The 25066-nt window shown below is 40.4% G+C and overlaps 2 protein-coding genes across 3 annotated transcripts in view; one reads left to right on the plus strand and one right to left on the minus strand.

Annotated features, from left to right (window-relative positions):
• SPTBN1 (spectrin beta, non-erythrocytic 1) overlaps window positions 1-15777 on the minus strand; it is a 193690-nt gene extending 177913 nt beyond the window's left edge. Inside the window, exon 1 of one of the 2 annotated variants that reach the window (XM_004284364.4) lies at window positions 15585-15777. The gene's annotated coding sequence lies outside the window, so the exon portion shown is untranslated. Of the gene's footprint in view, window positions 1-14873; window positions 15009-15584 lie in introns of those variants that run through there. The other variant, XM_049695929.1, reaches the window with a different exon arrangement.
• The window catches only part of LOC125960783 (uncharacterized), a 37442-nt gene extending 20201 nt beyond the window's left edge, over window positions 1-17241 (plus strand). Inside the window, exons 4-6 of the mRNA XM_049695804.1 lie at window positions 14325-14528; window positions 14950-15546; window positions 16445-17241. Of these exons, the coding sequence (XP_049551761.1) occupies window positions 14325-14528; window positions 14950-15546; window positions 16445-16552 (909 nt within the window). The 3' untranslated portion in view covers window positions 16553-17241. The remainder of the gene's footprint in view (window positions 1-14324; window positions 14529-14949; window positions 15547-16444) is intronic.
• The last annotated feature ends 7825 nt before the right edge of the window (window positions 17242-25066 follow it).

The following is a 25066-nucleotide window of genomic DNA, read 5'->3' on the forward strand; positions in this document are numbered from 1 at the left end:
AGATACTATGCTGTATGCATGTATAAAATTTAAATGAATGATTTTCTAATTTAGACAATAATCCAGAAAAGGGATATTCAAATATTTTACTTTTTGCCTGCTTTTCACTGCTTACACTGAATGACTGAACTCTCTTGCAAGATTAAAAGAATGGTCTGAGATGAAAATAACCCCAAATCAAGTTTCACAAGCAGATCAGATAATGGTGTGTTAAGTAAAAAGGGAACTGGTTGGTGGCTCTGGCTCACAGTTCACACCTTCTGAATTCAACTTACCAACATGGCTATCCAAGAGTATGTTTTAAAAAACAGGGAATATGTAAAAGAAGGGAAAGGCAGAAGCGTAATTTTAAAAGTTTAGGAAATCATAAAGAAATTTTCCAATACATCAACCATACCACATAGAGAAGTCATTTGCCATTTAAGAATGAAAAAGATCAATACTTCTGAGAAGCTAAGTATCTCCACATTTTCTACAAAATATTTTTCATGTTGTAAAAAAAAAACAAAATGTTTTTTACAGATTCTGAAAACACACCTAGAAAAGTAACCTTAACTTTACTGGCCAAAGACCTAATAATTATAAACTATAAATCTCTGTATGAGGCACTTACATAGAGCCAGAAATAATGTTTCCATACAAGGAGAAGCCCTCTGAAACATATGTAAGATACAAAAAGTGGCAAAGCAAAATTCAAAATATTATAGATCTGCAGACAGCAAAACAAAAGAAACAAAGCCATTTGCGGGGCACTCTAAAAAGCTATAAAATTATTGCAATTAGTCCAAGTCCAAACTTCTAACAGACTTTAAATTAGAGGATAATTAAGATATCCGTTAATACCAACTTTCAGAAAATTCTTACTAGCAACTTGGTTTGTATATAAGCGCTTTAAGATAAAGGTTCACTCACTGTTTTCCTGTTATAGTTAATATCTAAATCCTCTGTTCTTATTCGAGTTCCACTCAGTAATCCAAATACTGCATTTTTAAAGATTTCATCTTCACAGAACCCAAACTCTTTGTATTATCCCCACAGGCAGCCCCTGCCTCCACCCAGCCACCCAACCCACCAACCCCACCGGCGCTGTTCATGTCCCCATCAGGCTGCCAGCGCCCCGCACAGGACTCCTCCTAAAGACTGCACAGCCCCGCCCCCCCCTTGTTTCTACCATGCTGACTTAAAAAAAACAAGCCTTGCAATTAAAAACACTTTTGAAAGACCACAGTCAGGAAGTAAACACACAATTACACACAAGAATCAAGTACTGCAGACAAATGGCCAATGACACGAAGTCAAAAAGTGAGTAAGCAAAGAAAAAAATAAGATTTTGCATGACAGTAACCAAATGCCTTTTATTCTGCTTCTACAATGTTTGGGCATCCAACCATCAATAATTCATATACAAATGACAGTCAGATATATAAAATATAGGACTTTTTTTTTTAAACCTTCAGGGCCCCAATTTTCATTCAAACCACAAAGACTGCATATTTTGCAGTGAGTGGAGTAGGTGGGGCAGAGGAACCTCCACGTGAAGTCTGGGAGAACACGTTACTCATTAGTCCAGGTAAAACCATTCAAGATTTGATATTACACAGAAGTGTTTTCCTCCATATAGTCACAAGATTTAAGATTACTGGAACAAAAAGATAAATAAATAAAAATAAACCTTGCTAAAGAGGAAAGCCACCACCTCTATTCCAATTCTTTGCTCAAGTGAAATGACAAGTTTCAAGATATTTTGTTGAACTGTAGCTATTTTAAGACAGGACAAAGCTGCATCAGTGCTTGTCACACAGCTTGCTCCCAATCTCTTGGCAGTTCTCCAACACATTCTAATTTTTTTATGCACAGCCTTGCTGGAATCTCACCCCACTTATCTCTAAAGACACACTAAGTAAGATGTTGCCACATTACACAACCAACCTGCCATTTATTCCCATCCGTTCACTTTGAACAATGTCTGACTAAAAAAAAAAAAATCAGAGCACCATCTGTGTGGATGCAGCTTAATCCAAATGATCCAATTCACATGGGTCCCCAAAACAAGTATCAGAATACCGTTCAAACTGGGAGGAAATGCTGTGTGTCAGTGCCCAGAGAAAGGCTGAATACTCACCAACCAAGGAAGGAGAACTGATACAGAGGGAAAAAAACAAGATCAAATCCCGACTACAGATGCTAGACCCTAGTCATGCAGCCACTGCCTACATTTTGAGGCAGATTATTAATCAGGGTGTATTTTAAAGGATAATCTCAGGGTTTAATGAGTCCCATTACCTCCGTGAAAAGAACGATTTAACATAGCATTACGTCCTCTAAGTCAATGTACTCTCTAATTGTTAATATTTGGCCAAAAAAAAAAAGTCCTCTTCAAAAACAAACTGGAATGGGTAACCACATGCTGTTACATTCCATTCTTGCTAAAAAAATATATTTAATTAGCACATTTGCGCCTCATGGTCTGCACAGCTGCACAACATTCCAGTGATGGGCTAGCTATCGATACACTCTTTACATTAAAAAACTACTGACTTCAAAAGTTGAGAGGACTGAGAAGCAGTTCTCAAGCATGACCCACTAAAGATATATCTATTTCATGTGAACAAGTTTCCTTTAACAAGGGTATAGTAAAAAGGAAGATATATTATAATTAAGAATAAAATATTCATGCAAACATACACTAACAAAATCATTCTTCAGAACTGGAAATATATATATATATATTTATATATATCAATATATATAAAATTCAACCGACAGACAAGAACAGTCTTCCTCAGGAACAAGACAATAAATTAGCCTGCTGTCTAAACTTTCACCCTTTCTGAATCAAAGATTTTTAGAACTAGGATGAAAGCTGATGTTCTTAATGTCAGGAACACATACTTAAAAAGCAAAACAAGCCTTTCAAAATGAGAAATCATCCTGATTATCAGGGAAATTCAGGAATTCTTCTGGCAGTGGGTGTTGATTTAAAAACAAACAGACCAAAAAACGCCCCCCCAAAACAAAAAAACCTACCTTAAAGAATAAAACACAAAGTGTGCACTGGTTTCTCTTCTGCTCAAATGGCACACAAATGTCTCTGCTCCAGGATCAGGGTGCTTCTTCGACTCTACCCCAGGAGATAAGTCAGGTATTTAAGGACAGCTGGCAGCACAGAGTTGTCAACCTCGCTGTGAGAAGGACCAGGCCCCTTTCAGAGAAGTTACCCGACTGATACCTCTAACCACTCGCCTCCTAAAATAGAGACAGGTGTGCTCATCCAGTCAAAGGTCCAGATAAGGCTACGTTCAAGCCTCCTGCTCTTCCTAACCTGGGGCACCGGGACCAGACGCTGGGCACTGCCTCAGCTCAGTGCCTCCCCCGGTGCCAAGACTCAACGTTTGCAGCTGCCTGTAGGTCAAGCTGAGATCCCTCCCTACTCCAGGCTTCAGTCAGCCCAGGCACATTAACCATCAAACATTTCCCTTGATGGGTTTTGGCCACCCTCAAAGAGAATGACTCCCACCAGGTTGGGAGTTTCTGAACAATCCCTCATTTGGAGAGAGGAAGTCCACAAAGTGTACCTGAGCTCCATCACCCAGCCCTGCTCCATCCATCACCCAGCCCAGCTCCATCCATCACCAGGCCCAGCTCAGATTTCCCCTCTAAACTGTGCAAGGAGCCACCACTGGCCTTAGTGTTTAAACCTGGGAAGAAGGTCATTTGCCATTTTTCCTTGTGGCCAACCAACCCAAGTGAGACCAGTAACAACCACAAAGTACCTCACAGAAATTGCTGACAAGGGCTTTCTTTCTCTTCCAATGAAAGGGTATTTCTCCCCTCTTGCCACTCCCTCTTTCCCTCAACACATGAAGAAACCATTTTAGCACCTTCTTCAGGAAGAGGCCAACTATACTAGAATTAAGGCAACAAAGACGTGCCAGCAAGTCACCTGCATCCCATCCAACCATCTGAGGTCCCACGGCGTAAGAAACTGGTTTGCATAATCGAACATGTATATTGCTTTTTCTCCTTGAAATAGATCCCGGATCCGAAGACAGAATTTTAAAGAGTTCAGCTGATACAAATACCCTAGGAAAGCTGAGCTATACTGTATGCTTTCAACAATTACAACCAAACCCAGCCCAGTAAAATTTATTACATTTAAAACCAAGATTATAATAACCACATCCATTCCATTTGCAACACTTTATAGGGTAGCTGGTTCCAAAGACTCTGAAATCTGAAGACAAAAGTAAAATCAGATGTTGTCCGAAGCATACGGAGATGTCTCTCAAGGGAATTAATGCAACTCTGACGGGAATTCCTCTCAAACCAAATAGAAAACACACATTATCTAATGATAGCTTAATTTCTGGTACTTTTCCACTATAAAACAATTTTTTTAAAGAAGAGAAGTATCTACAATAAGCAAATTTGGGGTTCTCTCAATCTTTGCCTTTTCCTTAACACCCCGCCACTGAAACAACTCAGGGAAACCGACAGTATCCATAAGCCACAGTTTTAAATATGGCCAGTAGTAATAAGATATTATGTTCCGTCATGCTACGTGTACCAACTGGAAGGGTGATAAACATTGAGGGATTATTCAGACTATGAAAACTTTACATCTTTAGCTTGAGATTTGAGGACTGACCCTTATTCATGAGACGAACAAATATGTACAGAGGGAAAAAAGGTTTAAAAGACAAACATCAAAATGATAACTGCATGTCTCTGGGGTCACTGAATGGGGTCAGTGACTTTAATTTTCTTCTTTGTGTTCATTTTTATTTTCCATATGCTCTACAATATTTATTATTTTGGTAATAAATATTATTTTGAAATTGTTACATTATGATGATTTTATGCTAATTTATACCTTTTTGAAAGTATATATTCTACATAAACTATTCAGAAAAAACCTGACATACTGTATATAGTAGCAGACACTGTCAAAAATTCAGGGATTCTAAAAGGTGAAGAAAATGAACATTTTTAACTTTTAAGATGATTGTTCTCCCTATAAAAGCACTCCTATGCTACAGGTTAAAAAATACAATGGAAAATGTTTAAACATCACAGAGAAAAATAATAAGTATTGTCTTGGGGAATAATCTAGGTTTTTCTTCCCCTTTAAATAAGATAAAAGGTGGGGGGGGAAAGCCCTAGACTGTGATAAAAATATGCATTATCCCACCCCAAAGACTCTGTACAGCTGGTGAAGAACATTCCGGAAAAATGTGTAGCCCTTGAACATTTAGATTTGGCCTTGAAGCAAACACACCAGGACAAAAATTATCCCTGAAACAGCCATCCAAGAGGGTAGGGAAACAACAAGAGATTTCATCCAGAACCGAAGGCAGTAGCCATTTGAGGCTGGTTTCCGCCCGGATGATGCTTCTGTCAGGCTCCCTTGTGGCCCAGTTTCTACATCTTTTCCCACACTCCACGGAAATGGCAAGGCTCTAACAAACTGCACATTTAAATGAGGAATGGAAAAATCTTTTCAAAACTTCGGCGTTCTTTACACCTTCAGTACTATTAATGCTGCCTTTCTGAAAGCCCTGGTAGAAAAAAAATTGAACAGCAGAGGGTATATTTAGCTGATTAATCATTTCACTCATTAGTTTTTATCCAGCTAAAATGACGTTTGTTATGGTGAGTGTTAGAATATTTTTAATAAAGATCAAAAGTTTATTGGTAAGTATTTTCAAAAAATTTGGAATATATGGAGAGATGAAATTAGAGCTCCTCCACAATCCCATCACCCAGAGATAAACCACTGTTAGGCTAATGAACTTACTAAGCAGAGACATATTTAATTATACAAATTAAACACTGAACATATATATTTCAAAAGAATAAATTCTATTTATATGTCATTCTAAATTTCATCCTATTTCATCTGTTGAGTAAACAATTCGTAGTTATATTCTCATACAGATTTTACTGCCTAAGTAACGGCTTCAAGTTTATATGTTAAAGATCAGAACCAGCAAGGAGCTGTCAAATGGCTCTTTAGAGTTCACTAAGAATCGAATTATGATGCCTATATACAAGGGCCAATTTTAAAGCAATCTTGAAGTTATAACATCTTACTTTCATATCTCAAAGCACACTTCACCTGAACCCCTTCTCAATCAACCATTTAAAGTTCATGGCAGAAAAAATACAAAATTCCTGAAAGTAAATTAGTTCATTTTTATAAGCTACATTTTACAAAGTACCAATACAGTTGAGGACGTGGACCATAAAACAGAAAGTACTATTTCCTCTCAAACATTTCCCTCACCGGCTAAGGACAAAGTGACTCATTCCTGGGATTCACCTTCCTTCAAAATACTATCTCTATAAAATTCCCCACTTAAAAAGTCTTAAAATAGCCCTTTGTCTCCCTTCATGGTGGAGCTTTCTCAATCACACACATCTCTCTTTCTCATTTATTTAATAGATAAAATAGATATCATTAGGGCTTCCCTGGTGGCGCAGTGGTTGAGAGTCCGCCTGCCGATGCAGGGGACACGGGTTCGCGCCCCGGTCTGGGAAGATCCCACATGCCGTGGCGCGGCTGGGCCCGTGAGCCATGGCCACTGAGCCTGCGAGTCCGGAGCCTGTGCTCCGCAGTGGGAGAGGCCACAGCAGTGAGAGGCTCACGTACCACAAAAAAAAAAAAAAAAAAAAAAATAGATATCATTATATGCATACATAAATGTCATATATAACATATAAGAATTTTTCATAAGAAATTAAAATTCATTCCTCCCACTCTTAGCCTGAATATTCCCAAATGCTGAGAAACCATTAATTGGAAGTAATCTAAATCTGGAGTCATTTTTATTTTAAAATTTTCACTCAGAATTTTTTTTTAACATCTTCATTGGAGTATAATTGCTTTACAATGCTGTGTTAGTTTCTGCTGTATAACAAAGTGAATCCGTTATACATATACATATGTTCCCATATCTCTTCCCTCTTGCGTCTCCCTCCCTCGCACCCTCCCTATCCCACCCCTCTAGGTGGTCACAAAGCACCGAGCTGATCTCCCTGTGCTATGCGGCTGCTTCCCACTAGCTATCTATTTTACATTTGGTAGTGTATATATGTCCATGCCACTCTCTAACTTCGTCCCAGCTTACCCTTCCCGCTCTCCATGTCAAGTCCATTCTCTACATCTGAGTCTTCATTCCTGTCCTGCCCCTAGGTTCTTTAGAACCCTTTTTTTTTTTTTTTTAAGATTCCATATATATGTGTTAGCATATGGTATTTCACTTGTAATTTTATCTACATTTCTGACCAATACCAATGAAACCTGATGGTCTAATGGTTACAAAATTAGTTCCAGCAGCAGTGTTTGGGCTTCTACAAGTGAGAACTAATACGTCACAGAATTCCACTGCTCTCATCACACAAGTGTGCAGTTTGGAAACAATAAAGAAACCTCTTCTTCCCCACTCTTTAAGCTGACCCAGATTAGTGGTGTCAAGCTATCATTCCATTACATCTGAATGCTCTACCCCTCTCAGATCCACACCCTTCAGAAGGTGACTTACAGATGCTGATGTTTTCCCACTGCTCTAGATAAGTGCAGAGGACAGATATGACAACCCTTGGGAATCTTAAACCATCCCCTAACGATAATCTACAATTGGCCAGGCTTACTTTTTTCATTTCTTTTTTAAAAACTAAATGGTTGATTGCTTTTTTTATTACTTAAAAAATGATCCTCATAGTAGTCTATTATATTATTTACTGTACTCTTCTCTATTTGTAAAATATTTCAAAACTCCAAATGAGAAACATTAAGTCATAGGAATTTCCTTTCATATAAGAAAGGAAATCACCCATCAACCCACCATCCAAAGCAAACCATTAATATTTTAATGTATTTCCTTCCAGTCTTTAATATAACAAAACTGGAGTTATAGCATATTGTACAGCTTTGCATACAGATACTTCCACTGAATATTATACCGTTAGCTTTTTCCCTTTTCAGTAATACTCTAACCGTTATTTTAAGCAGTACATTGAATTCCATACTATGCCTGTGCCATGATTTATTTGACTATGCCACATTTGCTTTTCCACTATTAATATTGCTAAGAAAATTCCTGCCTAAAAGTCTGTCCTTACTTTTAATTCTTTCTTTAGATTACAGAACTACAAGGGGAATTTCAGCCCAAAAGGCATAAACATTTAAGTTTTCTGTTATATATACAGGACCCCCTGTTTTCCACTCAGTTTGTATTAATCCAAATATTCTCCCAACAGGTGATGCAGAGGCCCAAACCCACAGCATCCCAGAGAGCATTACCTACCAATTTAAGTGGAAAGTTAATCTAATTGTTTTAGTTCTTATTTCATATTACTGGTGGGTTTGAACAATTGAATACGGTTATTGGCTTCTATGCTATCTTCTTTTACAAACTGTTCCTATCCTTTCCCTAAGCACTAGGGTTTTGGCGTTTTCTCATTTATTAAAAATAAGTATTAATCATGTTTGCTTTTCCTACTAATTAGACATAGGGACAAGTTTAATATAGACTTAGCATTATTTATCTGCATGATGGTATTGTTTACTGGAATGTATCTTTTCTGAATAAATCAAATTATTTGAAAGGAAGCATAAAAGTGAGACACACTAAGCAAAAATTCCACGTTTTATGATAGTTAAAACGTATTGTGATGGCACTGGATTATCCCACTTAGCTTTCATAATCCTTTGTGACAGAAACTGTCATACCACCATTTTGCAGATGAAGATACTGAGGCTCACAGAGAGGTCAACGCAGCTTGCCCAAGGTCAATCAGCCAGTGCATGGAGTGACAAGGTGGAGTAATTCCAGAGCCTAAGGCTCGGGACTCCTGCACCCAACAGCCTCTCCTCAGCCACCCTAGCCCTGACCTGTCTCCTTCAACTTCTTGAGCATTATCTCCACGAAGGGTTCTGCCAGAACCTCAAATTCAACATGTTTAAACACAAAACTGATTCTCTTCCCAACCAGATATCCACTCTTCCCCTTAACCTGTCTACTTCCATCATCATGGTGACAACCATGCTCTTTGTCATTATTCAAACCTGAACCCTTTATTTTAGCTCCTCATCCACTCAGGACCACTCCCATCCAGTCACCATGCAAACTGTCAGCAAAGGATTGGGTCTTCACCACCTTTCTCCCATCTCTCCCCTCCTCCTCATTCTCTCAACCTCCACCATCACTTGCTCCCTTAATCTCTGGACCTTCACCATCACCTCTTTCCTGTCTCCTTGCTTCTAGTTTCTTCCTGTTCCACTGTGTTTTGAGCAACTGCCGAAGCGCTGTGTTACTCAAATACCACCACAGAATTTTAGGTGTACGGGATCTTGAAACCTAAGATCCGATCAGTTGGCAGTTCCTGACTCAAACACTGTATTGAGGGTGTTCCTGGGGCCCCATCTCAGCTCTGCAGAAAGAGTGCCCTGATTGATTTTCTATGCCTCCCAGGGACACAGGGAGTGGTGCCCATGTGCCAGGTTTTAACCCCCACTAGGGTTTCATCTAAGTTTTTCATTTGATAAATTTAGATCTGAGACCAGAAAGATTAATGGCTTGCTGAAGTCACACACCTGGTCAGTAAAAGATCTTTATCTTCCGTGTACATATAGAGTATATTCTATACATTAGGAGTATAAAGTCCTTGGATTCAGGAGCTAATTCTTATTCAGCTTTAAGCCAGCCCACACCACCATCATCCTAACCCAATGACAAGCCTTGGCTACAGGAGGTACCCAATAGTTATTTACTACATTAAAAACCATATTGCAAAGTAATCTTAGAGTAGCAGCAAAGGAATAACGTTCATATAAATGTTTCTTGGTAAAAGAACTATAATTATACTACTTTCAAGAACGGGAAAATGAACTGACAAAGGGTCTCCACTAAGTGGTCTTGAGCAGCCTCTGTTAATCAATATAAAAATTCCATTGGTAACACAGAATTTTTAAAAATAAAAGAATAACAGCTCTTTTGACATAAAAATGTTAAGGTAGTTTTAAGAAAGCACTCCAAGAGGGGTCAGTGTCTTGTATAGCTTGGGTAGTCCAAAGAGAAAGGAATGGAACTGTTATCAGCTGAACGCCTACTATGTGCCTAGCACTGTACACTGCTATCTCACAACTGTATGAGGAAGTATTATTATTTCAACTTTACTGATGAGGAAATCATGATTCCAAGAGTAATGAACTAACCCAAGGACCTAGATGTGACCACATCGCTGGTATACAATAGCATTAGGATTTGAGCCCAGATCTGTTTGACTCTAAAACCCAAGCTCTTTCCAAACCAAGGAAAAATTTTCTACAACATAATCATCCTTACAGACCTTAAAGGACAAAAACTTGATTATGACTCTACTGAAATTACGAGTGACTGTTGATCAAAATAAATCACAAAGAGTTTAAAAAAAAAAAACCACAAACTGGGAGGTAGTTTTTGCAACACATATAATCCACAAGGGATTATTAGGCAATCTACATTAAATCAATCAATAAGAAAAATATCTAAAAGACATACAGACAAAAGACTAAACAAGGACTTAACAGAAGAGGGAACACAAAAGGTCAATACTATAAATATATACTTAATCTCAATAATCAGGGAAATTGCAAATAAAAAGCACAATGAGATAACATTTCACAAATATGACTGGACAACATTTTGAAGTTTGGCAAGGTTGTGGAAAAACTATAACATCTGTACACTTCTAGTAGGAATATAATCAATACAATCTCTTTGGCATTATCTATAAGGTTTGGCATTATCTAGTATGGTTGATGATGCATATACCCTATGAGCCAGCAAATTTCATTCCTGAGAGAGAGAAAAACAAATAATATGTTTGTGTGCATGTGCATGTATCCCCACATACATAATAAAAGACATGTAGAAGACCCATTCATAGCAGCCCTTTTATAATAGCAAAAGAAAAACAAAAAACTAAAATCAATCCAAATCTCCATCTACAGTAGAAAGAATAACTAAGCCATGGTGGAATACTACACAGCAGTGAAAATGAATGAACTACAGCAACAAAATGAATGAGTCTCAGGAATATGTTAATCTGAAAGGACAAGTCACAGAAAAATATGTAAAGTGTAATTTCATTTACATAAAGTTCTGAAACATATAAAATAAATAAGAATTTTTAAAAGGATAGCCCATAAAGAAGAGCAAGGGAATGATAAACACAAAATTCAGGACCGTGGTTGCTTCAGATGGGATGACAGAGGGGCACAGAGGAGACTCTGAATGTATAATAGGCTCTTCTTCTTGAACTAAGTGGTGGCTGCCTGAGTGTTCATTGGTTTGTGATTCTGTAACATATCTTTTATGAGCATTGTTTTGTATATACAAATCACTTAATAAAAAACAACTTTAAGGGAAAAAAAAGGGACCAGAAGGTCAGGATATTGAATATACCAGGAAAAATAGCTGATGACAGAGAACAAGATGCCAGAGGAGAGCAGAGGTAGTAGAGGGAACCCTATGCTCAGGGGTTTAGCTTCCTGGACTCCAGTTCTGCTATCTGAAAACTAATGCCTTCTTCTGGGGGGGGGCGGGGTTGGGGAGATTGTTTTTTCAACTTTAGAGGTGTTTTAGCAAAGAACATAAAAAAATGATTAATCTAAATAAACACAGTAAATAAAGCTCTTCCACCTAAAGATTATAGAACTTTAAATTAAATATTTATTTAATATTTCTGTATTAAATAACTTACAATGCACGCATCAATTTCTTAGTGATATAAGGGGAAAAAATATGCTGTTACTTCCGCAAAAGACAAAAGATACTAGTAAGAACATTTTGATATGGAGGTCTTTTAGCTGAAAGAGTACAGCAGTTTCTCAGTTTAATGTCCATACAGACCACTTAGGGGTCATGTTAAAATGCAAATTTTGATTGGAAAGGACTGAGCCTCTAAGAATTTACATATACAACAAGCTCCCACTTGGTAAGTGATCCTGTCCTGATGTTGCTGGTCCACGAACCTCACCTCACTATGGTAGCAAGAGACATCATGAAAATGCCTTCTCTGGTGATGTTTAAAAATAGAAATATGAGAGTATCTAATTGAGACCGTTTCATTTTCCCCCAAAGTAGAGATTGATGACGTTATTCCTACACTATAAAAACTTGGATACAGGACACTTGTTATCAGAAAAAAATCAAGAGTACTAAACTAGGTCTTTTGCAAAGAAAAGGTGCTTTGAGAAACAGCAAAGACTGAAAACTTACAAGAGAACTCCAGGAGAGGTTTTACTCACCTGCACAGACCTAGAGAAATAGCTTTTCCAGCAGGGGGATTAGCCCTTTCCTTATGGAAGAACGGTTTACATTCCCAAAAGTCTCGAAGGAAGAAACCAGGACTACCATACATTCACAAAACATTAATTAAGGCCTGATTATCATGCAGATGTTGGTGGGGGGGCCCACATAATTAAAGGAGCATCCCATCACTGCATGTAAAAAATATATATGTTGGGCTTTAGAATTCTAAGAAGATGCTGTTAAAACGAAAAGCTTATTATCTCAACAAAAACCACACCGAATAATTTCCACTCATCAGGCCTATGTTTGTTTAGAAGTAGTAAAATCCTCCCATCTCAAAATAGTACTTCTACATGTAAAGTCATACTTTCATACAGCAAGACAAAATAACCACTCACATACTCTTCCAAGGAAACTCTGCCAATGCCAAGTCTCTGCTAAAGATGTGTCACTAGTAGAGTGAGGTCTTGTCGTTTGTTCCTGCAACATCACAGACAGTTGTTACTACTCTCATCTGAGAGATGCTCTTTACCGAAAGCCTGCACATCAGAAGACATCCAAGTGACAGCAGTTTCTGCACTGCCCCAGTACTTCTCATTCATTATCTCTGATGAAGGTTTTGGTCCATCCAGAGAAAACAGAGTTACAAAGAGCTTAACCTAACAGAATTCTGCACCTGGTAAGTCAGAACAGCTAAACCTCCTGTGACATCAACACACGGTATTTTCTTACAACACAATAAATCCAAAATGTCTGGATAATCCATGGAAGGAATACTCCCAAACATCAGAATGCAACATGATTTTATACAACCAGCACAAAGGTTTAGCCCAAATCTAAACAATTCTACATTTTAATGGCCCTCCATTACTGAAAATAATGCACATAAACCACACACTCTGCAGCCAATTCTATCCTGCAGAGCCACATAAAATCAAATGCCACTAACTTGGGCTCATTAGAGATTTAAAAAATAAAAGCAGACACACCTTGCTTTGAAACACTGATCTTCCCTTCCAGTTAACATACTGAAATCCCCTTTTTCACCTATACATTCTAGAAGAGCCTGGGGTGAAATCTGAAATGTATCCCATTTACCATCCCACATTGAATTGTAGAAGTGGCATTTAGAAGGGAAATTCCTCGGGTACTACCCCAGACTAAACAGATGAAGATGTTGGAACATCTCCTTCTGACCAGATACCAGCTACACAGGCCCTGGTGGTCTGCCCTTCACAATCCCCTCCCCGGCCACATCTGCAAAATATATGTATATAAAAACTACACATACATATAAACAAACAAATGCAGTCAGTTACCACCACAATCCCATTATTCATGACTGGAGACTTAACTTGGCTATCAAAGCCAATCTGAATACCAATTTACCATCAACCATGACACATTTACCAAATAATCCTTAATAAAGAGTCCGAATATGTAATTGTATTCTATTACAGAAAACACAAACAATGAAAACAAAGCAAATACAGGTTAAAGAAATCATTTACCAGCCATCAAAAACATATATAAGTTCTTTTTAAAACAATTTACTGAATGTTAATATTTTTTAAAATGTCTCAGGGACATATGAACTAAAATGTATCAATGGTTTCATTTCAAAAAATGGTTTCCTACAGGAAAAATTCATACTCTTAGTATTGATCAAAGACAGAAGAACCGTAATGTCGTAGCTGTAAAGCACCAAATAATAAACATCAACTTTCACACATGATGAAATAGGTGGAGAGTTGGGCTGTGGTTTACGGATTACGGGTGAAAAGACGCTGCGACTCCCAATACAGACTGCACCACTGCCTCCGCACACCACTGGGCCCGGTCCTCCCGCCAGCCCCTCCCTACGGCTCAGGTCCCTCGGTCGGAGATCAGATTCCGGTCCGCAGCCGCAGGCCGACTCCCTCTGCCCGCATTAGCACTGCAGGACACCCCTTCATCCCAGCAGGGCCCAAAAGACTAGGCAGGAGGGGGTTACCCAAAGAGAAGACTCCCCCACCTCACAACTAGGTGACCTGGTCCTCCCGACGCCACATCCCGCTGAAGCTGCATGACAAGGTAGAAGCAGCTCCGGGTCTCGGCCAAGGGCAGCCCTGGGCCTGGGTGGGGCCCGGCGGGGGCCGCAGGCGCCGAGTGGCCTTGCCAAGCCCCGCCAGCGAGAACCAGGGGAGGCTGCGATACTGCTGCATTGTGCTGCATCACGGCGAGGGCACCGTGAGCCATCCATCTTGCCAAAAAAATCACATCCCCGTCCAGATAAACCCCGCCGAATCCATTTTTCTCCTTCGCCGAAGCACCCCCATACTCGCCCTCTCCTCACTTACTATCTGGCCCAGCTTTTGACTGGAAAAATAACGGACACGGTTTGTGTACCGATGCCCACAACACTCCCCCTCCCCATCTGACGGCAGGCACTTGGCATCTTTCCTATCACAAAAACAAAGGGAAGGCTCCCCCCAAAAAGAGGGCCGCGGCCGTGGTGTGAGGGCTGATGACCAGAGGGGCTTCCAGCCCACCACCCCAAAGGCAAGCCCGGAGGGTCCCCGCGCTGGCACAAACCTGTTGAAGAGAGGGTGGCAGGAGCTGAAGAGCGGGCGCAGCGGCGGCTCCGCGACCTGAGGCGGCTCCCGCCCAGCCCTGGGAGAGCGGGGACGGCAGGGAGGGCGGGGGGCGGGCGCGAGGATGGGCGGGGGTGGGGGCGCCGGGACGCCGCCTCCGTTTCAGCTGCAGCGCGGCGCCGCCGGGACCACGCCTGGCCGCATCCCCCGTACCGTTACGCGCAGAGCCCGGCCCTGTCAACACCGCTCCCGCTCGCCACCAGCCGGGGCTAGAGAGAGGGCACCCGAAAATACACCCTCCCGTCTGCCCACTTCGCAACCACCCCCGCGCCGGGGGCCGCTGCGCCCGGCTGGAGGGAGGAGGCGGCGGAGGCGGGGAAGGAATCGGCCCCAATGCGTCCAGGGATGAGGCTGGGCGGCCGCGGTGCGCACGGCTGCTCTGCGACCGCCTCACTGCGGAGCCCACCGCCCGCCGCCCCCCGCCCCGCACAGCCCGCGTACTCAGAAGCCACTGGAGACCCGGCTCCCCGCGACGCCACTGCCCGGGCTGTACAGCTTCCCCGCCCCCACCCCGCTCCCCGGGCGCAGGGCAAAGGCGGGACAGCCGCGTCCTCCCGGCCTGGGCCCGCGCCCCTCCTCCCGCCGCCCAGGAGCCAGCCCGGGAGACAGCCCCAGTGAGTTGGCATCTTCCTTCCTCAGGCCCCCTACCTACCTCCCGCGGATAGGGGGGTGGGGGCGCCGGGGTCCCGTCCTCCTCCCGCTCCTCGGCGGCCGGGCGGGTGGGCCGGGAGGCGACTCCGCGGGGCTGTCCGCGGCTGGGGCCGGGGCTCACAGGACGGGACCGGTGGGCGCTGCTGCGCGGGGCTGCGCGCTCGCTCCGGGCGGAGAGGCGGCAGAGGGAGGGACTGGAGGAATCCGCAGCCTGCTCGGCAACAGCTGCACTGATTCCGGGGGTTGGGCGGGAGCGCGGGGCGGGGGGAGGAGGGGAGGGAGCTGCAGGGAGGGGGCGAGGGGCGGGGAGAGGGAGCGCGCGGACGCGGGCAGGCGCCGGGTGCGCGCACACGCGCGCGCGCACACACGCTCTCTCCCGCACACCCTCCTCCGCTCTGCCGCGCTCCTCCCTCCTCGGTTTCCCACTCCCGCCAGCCCTCCGCGCTCGCCGCGAGTCCCGCAGCCGCCCACCCGGCGCCTGCTCCGCGCGCGACCCGAACCTCGGGCGCGTCCACGCTTTCCCCGCGCAGCCTCTGCCCTGGCCCAGCGCCGACCTTGTCCCCTGCCGCGGGGACTGGCCGGGGCTGGCCTGGGCAGGGTGGGCACCGCCGCCGCGCTGTCCGAGCCAAGGGACAATGGGGGCTTTGTCCCCACGGCCGGCAAGGGCCAATTTCATGTTTAATTTTAGGCTAATTCGATTATCGCCATGGAAAAGGGCAGCCTAATTTTCTACGTGACTCGTGCAGCCTCCTTTTGCCCCCGATGTTTGCGTTTGGAACGCAATGGAGAGAGCGTGTTGAGGGAGGCTTTGGAGAGTCGTTTGGTGGTTTAGTTTTAGTTCTAGGTGGTGATGCCTTATAGGTTCTGCCCAGCCTGATGAAGACCGGTGGTGACCTCTCCATGGGAAACCTGGGCGATGGAGGGAAGGCGGTTGTTCCTCGGCGAAGTCAAGATTTTCCTCCTTTATGAGTGATTTTTCACCCTTTCCCTCGGGGTAGCTGGTAATAGGCCCTACAAGTGGTTCGCGCAACTCTTGCCTCTCTCGCCCTAACGCCGGCTCACTTTAGCCTGATTCGGGTGCCCTTCCCGAGCCACTCCTAGGAAGTGGGGACGCGATGGCCTGAGGGCTTGAGTTCTCCCCCTACCTATGTACCGTGAGATGCACACGGGACGTTTCCTGGAGACTTGGCAAGTGCTAGAGCCGATTCTCAACCAGCTTGCCTACCCTGGCAATACCCGAAGCTATGTAGAAATTCTGGAACTGCCACTGTTGAGGAGAAAAGATGGTGTCATCACCAGGACCACGAATAGAAACGCTCTTTTAAACAGCCTGGAGAAACTGACTTTCTCCGTGCTCTGTAAGTGCCCAAAGCGGCACTGTAAGCCTTCAGAGGGAAGAGGGGCCTTCTCCGTTGTTAAAAAAAAAAAAGCCCTAAGGCTTTTCTCCTAAAGATCTGACCCTCAATACCTGAATAAAAATTTTTTCAAAAAATAAATAATGATGATGATAATAGTCAAATAGCTAGGATCGTGCTTATGTCTCAAATCAGTAGACATGATGGATTTATATTTTTGTATGTATTTTTCATGAATAGTTTAAAATAAAACTAAACAAAATCGTCTCCGCAAAGTGAAGATGATTCTTCCTTTTAGGCTTTCGCCATCAGTTTGAATGTTTGACCAAAGTTTATATTTGATCTATATGAAAAAAATTGAGGAAGGCAAATGATTTAACATTTTTCTCACAAGGTTGATCAACACAGCCTGGTGAACTCTCAAAAGGCAGGGTTCTCTGTTCACTGCTAGTACATAGCAGGCATTTAAAAGGTACCCAAAAAATATTTGTTGAACAGAATCAACATGTATGTGGCTGCCCTTGTTAGGTAATGCTGGAAACCCACTAGAAATAAAAGTTGTTTCCCTTTCACTTATTTTGTGCCAGAGCCCCCAGCACCTCCCCACCTACAGTGTTAATGAAATACCAAAGAAAACAATGGCAGTACTGAGAAATGCCTGTTTAAATTCTTTCAATGTTATTCTGCAATTGTGACTCTTAACTGCTTCCTTTATCACAGATAACAGTACTGGAATAAATCTGCATTTGATGCATGAGTCACCTCCCCTACCCCATTCCACTCCCACTTAGTTTTAAAATTTTCCTTCAAAAAGGAAAGCCACACATAACTTTAGCAAGATACTTTAGTAAAGTGGCAGTAAGTATTCCAAACATGTGAAAGACAAGGATTCAGAGTTTCACTATAAATACCTGACTAGCAATTTCAAATTCTTACCTTTTGGCGGGGGAGCAGGGGGCCGGGGGAAGCATCACCCAGGAGACCCCAGTGTATCACTGACCAAGAAAAATTAACAAGTCAAAAAAAAAGTCTAAATCTGGAGAGATTATTGGAGAAGACACATATCTCTGTGGAAAGAAAGAATCTAGAAAAAGAAAAAACTTTAGGCAATAATGATGGTAACTCAAGAGGATTATTCCCAAATATCTCAGAAGCAACTTTGCTGAAGTTTATCCTCACATTAGAATCAAGGTTGATTTAAAGGAACGTTAAACTCCTTGGTTTCCTGTCTGTAACATTTTCTCTCCATTTTTAAAACCATGTGAGTATATATGGCTTTGTCTCCCATAGAAATAATACTTTATTACAAAATTTTAGAGATATAAATAGTTATTTTAACTTTCCATTCAAAATTTAGGAGAAAATCTTGTCAACATGCATTAGTCACTATAGACTGTTATGATAACACCATAGACTGTGTTACGATAACACCTAGTTCCCAAATCTCAGTATAATATGCACTTTCCAAATCAACAAAAACTAATTTGTTGCTTATACAAAGTCAACTGTGGTTCCAAGAGACTCTCCGGGGAACCTGTCTTCCAAGTGTCAGCTCAACATTCCAGAATACTTTAATACTATGGTACCTTCATGTCAATGGGTACTCCCACGATATCCATTGCAAGGGAAGAATGTAATGGAGGGTTAAGTACCAGCAAGTAAATACTTCTGCCCAGAAATGACACAAGGTTTCCTCCACTGACATTTCATTTGCCAAAGCAAGTCATGTGGCTACACTTGAAATCAGATATGAATGAGCAATAGTGTTGTCTGCCACTACCTGTTTTATTTAGAAAAGAGAGAATGGTACTTTAACTATTTCCTTGGTTATATTAACACAATTAATACCCATATACATACAAACTATTATGTATAAAATAAGCTAAGGATATATTGTAGAACGTGGGGAATATAGCCAATATTTTATAATAACTAAAATAATAATTCAGATTATAAATGCTAAGTTATGTATATTTTACCACAATAAAAATTAAGAAAAAAAAAGAAAGCCCATCTTTTATTATAATAATAGTACTCTAAAATTTTAAAATCAGGACACATTTTGAAAACTTGAATAACTTTTTTCATTTCTAATATTCTTAAACCTGACTTCCTTTTAACCTTGAACTAGTCTGGGAAGTCTCCTCATATTAGAAATGTTCCATTTGGTGATTTACACATATTAATTTTGCACTGGGGACACCTAAAGACTTACATGTTTAAACTGTCATTACCATGAATGAATACTTTTTGAGCACCAATAACACACTTACTGCTGAATAAAATAACATTCTTTCAATTATTCAAGAAATATGTATGCCTTAATCTGTTCTAGGCTCTGAAATAGAGCAGTGGGCAAAACAGTAAAAAATCACTGCCTTCATGAATCTTCCATTGTAGTAGGGGGTACAGTCAGTCAATAAGCAAGTAAAACATATGTATGATGATCAATCTGACTATATGGTAATGTAAATATTTAGAAATAATATTTGTAACATGGTCAGAATAGTCTCAGCTTTCTATAAAGTTTCTTCAAATTTTTCTGTTAACAATAATAATGATCATAAGTGGCAACTATAAAATGCTTAACAGTTTTTAAAGTGCTTTAGCAAATGCCATACTATCTTGTCCTTTTGTCAGTTCTGTGAGGTAGATATCAACCCCATTTTACAAATGATAAAACTGAGACATGGGTAGGTTGAGTTGTCCAAGTTTACACAGCTACTAAGTGCCAATGATATCTACTTGGAAGCTAGTATATCAGAGCTGTATGCCTGGGCATTGCATATTAATTATTAAAAAGTAATTCTCTTTGCAAGATGAAAAAAAGTTCTAGGGATGGGTGGCGGTGATGGTTGCACAACAGTGTGACTGAACTAATGCCATTGAATTGTACATTTTAAAATGGTTAAAATGGTAAATATTATGTATATGTTACCACAGGTTTTTTAAAGTTCTTAAAGTAATTCTGAATGTTAACCTCTGGAATAGTAGAGTAGACATTCTCTTAATGATTCTTCACTTAGCCCACTTGTTGGATGACACTGTTCACTCGCTCTGTGTTGTAAGCACACTGATGTCTAAGGCACAACAAACATACTCTGCTGGTAGACTATACTCTTCTACATCTGTGTATTTCAGCTCCTACCAGTTGTGTTATATATTTCCCAAGGCAGATGTGTTTGTCCCCAAATTTGTTTATGCCAGTTATACTTATTATACCTAATAATTATGCTTATTATAATTAAGCATTACATACACCAATTAAATATGAGTATTTTTGAAATGTCTCAAGAAAGGCTAAAAATATTGCCATCAAATTATGCATGGTCAAGCTAACAGTAAAAAATTAGAAAGGGTGGAAATTATAAAAACCTTGAACTATTAGGAGACAGGTTGCTTTGCAGGTGTCTCTAAGTTCTTAATCAACTTAAAAGAAGACAAAAATGTGTATCAAATAGCTGTGGCTTTTGCAAAAGAGAAGTGACCTTTCACTCAGTAAACATGTTCAGAGAAACACTTTGTTTTTCAACAGATTAACAGGTGAATATAAATTTATGTTTCAAGTAAAACAAAACTTTGTCTTTTTCCAGATATACAGCTATAATTTTATTTTTCTTTTGAAATGTGCTCCAAGGATTAGGCAATGAATCATTAGATATGACACCAAAAACATGAACAACAACAACAAAAATAGACAAATTGGACTTCATCAAAATTTAAAACTTTTGTCCATCAAAAGACAGTATCAAGAAAGTGAAAAAATATACAGAATAGGAGAAAATATTTGCAAATCATACATCTGATAAGGGTCTAGTATTCAGAATATATAAGGAACTCACAACTCAACAACAAAAAGACAACCCCATTCAAAAATAAGCAAAAGAGTTGAATAGAATTTTCTCCAAAGAAGATATTCAAGTGATCAACAAACACGTGAAAATATGTTCAATATCATTAGTCATTAGGGAAATGCAACCCACTAGGGTAGCTTTAATTTAAAAAAAAAAAAGTAAAACAAGAAAATGGAAGAGATCAGATTTGTGGTTACCAGAGATGTTGGGGGTGGAGGAGAGGGTAGACAACATAGTCAAGAGGTACAAATTTCCAGTTATAAGATAAATAATGTACAACACAAAGACAACAGTTAACACTGCTGTATGATATATGTGAAAGTTGCTGAGACAGTAAATCCTAAGAGTTCTTATCATAAGGAAAAAAATTGTTTTTCTTTTATTTTGTATCTATAGGAGATGATGGATGTTAACTAAACTTGTAATCATTTCACAATAAATGTAAGTCAAATCATTATGCTGTATACCTTAAACCTATACAGTGCTGTATGTCAATTATATGTCAACAAAACTGGGGGAACAGCAGAAAATAACTAGTATTGGCAAGAATGTGGAGGAATTGGAATCCTCATGCACTGTTGGTGGGAATACAAAGTGGTACAGCTGCTGTGGAAAACAGTTTGGCAGTCCTTCAAAAAGTTAAATAGAATTACCATACAATACAGCAATTCCACTCCTAGCTATATTCCCAAAAGAACTGAAAACAGGTACTCAAAACACGTGCACAAATGTTCATAGTAGCACTCTTCACAATAGCCAAAAGGCGGAAACAACGCAAATGTCCATCCATTGATGGATAAACAAACTGTGATAGATATATACAATGGAATACTACTCAGCCATGAAAGGAACGAAGCACTGATACATTCTACAATGTATGAGTACATTGTACACTTAGCATATGTACACAGCATAATGTGAAAAAAGCCAAACACAAAAGTCACATATTGTATGATTCCATTTATATGAAGTATCCAGAATGGGTAGATCCATAGAGATAGAAAACAGATTGTGGTTGCCAGGGGCTGGAGTGAGGGGCTGTGTGAGAATGGGGTATAACTGCTTAATGAGTATGGGGTTTTATTTTGGAGTCATGAAAATGTTTAGATAGAGGCGGTAATTGCATAACATATTGAATATATTAAATACCACTGAAATGGTTGCTTTAAAATGGATAACTTTATGTTATGTGAATTTCATCTCAATTTTAAAAATGCAATTCAAGATTGAAAATCTTTTTTTTATTAGTTTGTCATTTAACATCATTTTTTCATAGCCAACCAACCACTTGTCACATCAGGTAAACGGACTTTTGCATGTTCTTTAAAACTTTCCAGGACTTCCCTGGTGGTCCAATGGTAAAGAATCCGCCTTTCAATGCAGGGGACTCGGGTTCAATCCCTGTTCAGGGAACTAAGATCCCACATGCCGTGAGGCAACTAAGCCCGTGCGCCACAACTACTGAGATTGTGAGCCTCAATGAGAGAGCCCACGTGCCGCAAACTACAGAGCCCATGTGTCCTGGAGCCCGCACTCCACAACTAGAGAGAAGCCCCAGCGCCTCAATGAAGAGACTGTGCACCGCAACGAAAGACCCCTTGTGCCTCAGTAAAGATCCCGTGTGCCGTAACTAAGACCCAGTGCGGCCAAAAAAATAAAGAAAATAATGTTAAAAAAAAAACTTTCCTACATGCTCCTCTTGCGAAAGGGTTTATCACAATTTACCTCTCAGATATAAGCTAATTATTCCACTTGCATATTTTCAGGCAGCTTGATTCTCATTATTCCACTACAGAAATATAAAAGTGATCTGAGTTCTTATTGTTGAAACCAAAGTAGAAATTTTTTAAAAGAATTTTCTGGAATCTCCCTTTGGTAAGTAGCAGTTGAGAATGAGGAGGGGAAAAGCTCAGAGTGTGATGGCTCTCCATATCAACGTGCACTTTTCTTCATTGTTCCAACCTGCATTGTCCAATACAGTAGCCACCAGGCCACATCTGGTAGTGAGCAGTTGAAATGTGGCTGGAGTGACAGAAAACCTGAATTTTTAATTTTAATTAACAAATTTTAACATTGATCTTGGTTTAGTTATTAGACAATTTTTAAGTATGTTTAGAACAACTTGGGTATTTGAAACTACTTGTTCTAACTGTAAATTTTATGAACTCTATATGCACACCAAATTCAAAGACTTAGTTTAGAAAAAAAGAATGTGAAATACCTCAATTTGTAAAATGTCAATTATACATTGCAATGATATTATCTTGGGTATAATGGATTAAATAAAACATTTTAAAAATTATTTTCACCATTTCTATTTTATTTTTTTCAAGTAAAACTATTGCAAAATTTTAAAATTATGTATGTGGCTCACCTTACAATTCTATTGGACAACCCTGTTTCTGACATTGTCAATGGGGACCTCAGTCATTGGCATTCTGACTATTTAGGTTTGGGAAAACAGAAGAAAAGCACCTAGAATTTGGAAAATGCCACAAAGCAAGAACTCCAAGGTGAGGTCATTTCCAACCCCAGGCTTCCCATAGTGCCTCCATCACAATGGCCTCGGTATCTGTGGGCAGCAAGCCAGATGCTTTTTGAGAGCAGAAGGCAGGCATGGCTAATGTTTTCATGACTGGTATCATTCTTTTGGAAGTCCAAAGACGACCTTGGCAATGACATCTTGCCATTGCCTCAAGATAAACCACCCACCCACCCCAATTTGACATACTTTGCTGGCCTATGTAAAGGATTCCAGAAGTGGGCTAGATTCATGCCTAGAATTCATTCAAGAAATTGCAAAAATTCATAGGCTGATGGGTGAGGAACAAAGAGAAACAGAGAGAAAAACCACTCCCTCACAGAGGTCAGAGAAGTTGAACATGTAGCTGGTCTGAAGGGAAACTCTTCTGTCTGGATTGAGTGATTGGATCTTGTCTTCTAATCATACTTCTGACATTGGGGTTTCCTCATTTCCCATCCTCTGTCCTCAGATACTGAGTGGGTGGGGATGTGTGGTCACAGCCAAAACTTTACACCTCATTCTCAGAGGATGACAAAAACACTAAGACTATTTGAACATTTGCCATAGAGGCGATGAAATTCTGTCCTTGCTTGCTTCTCATGGTTTGCAGGCTGGTCTCTTCTCTTGTGTTCTTTCTTTTACACACAGGTTAGAGGAAGCAAGAGTTCAATTTTAATAATAAGCCTTTGTTTAAGACTGAAATGTGGGCCCTTAAAGACTCACAAAAATGAGGAAATATTTGCTAAATTTCAGTTAATAAGCATTTTCCCCCAATGAGATGCAATGTATAATAATTTTTGGTTATTGTTTTGATATTATTATTTTTACTACATATATATGTAGGCACTCTAAGTGCTTTACATGTATTTATTTAATCCTCACAGCTAATCTGTGTGGTACGTACCATAATTATCACCATTTTATTGATGAGGAAACTGAGGCAAAGAGATTGGGTCAGTTGCCTGAGGTCTTACAGGTCTTGAATTCTGATGAAAACAGAATTCAAACTCAGGTCCATCTGACACCAAAGCTGTTTCCAAAAGTTTGAAAAGGGAAATAGGATTTTAGTCATTTTACTACAAGCTTTAAAAGCAAACGTAATGACTCGAGATGTGGTCAAAGGTACCCTTTTTTTTTAAAACTGACATAGTTTTAATAAAACTTTAAAAAGATACTTTTCAGGGCTGTAAGGATGTGTCTAAGTTTGAAAAAATTTTAAGCACCTGGATTCTTATGTGCTTATGTTTCAAAGTTCACCCAACTTGAAAGTCATCTGCTCCTTAATAAGTGCTGCCAATATGGAATAAGAAAAAATACTTTAAACAGAAAATCCCCCTGTGTTTGGTGAACAGAGCAGTATTGTTTGTTTTTCGAAAGGGACAGGAGATGGGGGTAGAGGTGGGAGTGTTTGTTTTTATGAAGTCTGCTTTGAAAATCTCTTCTGAGGCCTTCCCAGGAGCAGCTGAGTGGGAGTGCTGGGGTTTGATACAATACCTGCTGGGTAAGTATGGGCCTGTCTCAGCTGCAAGTAATTTACACTCTCAGGATTCTCTCCAAAGAGGACCTTAGACCAAAGCAAGCTGAGAAAATCATATATTGGATTTCTAATTGCTACAGGGCTCTGGTAGGAACAAAAATATTTTTAGGTCTAAGTTTCTTAAGGCAGTGGGCTAACTGAATCTGAGAAGAACTGGGGATTTTACCCATTTGGTGGGAAGATTTATGCTATCTGAGGGGTAGATTCTAGGGA

The sequence above is a fragment of the Orcinus orca genome, chromosome 13 (assembly GCF_937001465.1).
Source record: "Orcinus orca chromosome 13, mOrcOrc1.1, whole genome shotgun sequence".
Taxonomy (NCBI): Eukaryota; Metazoa; Chordata; class Mammalia; order Artiodactyla; family Delphinidae; genus Orcinus; species Orcinus orca.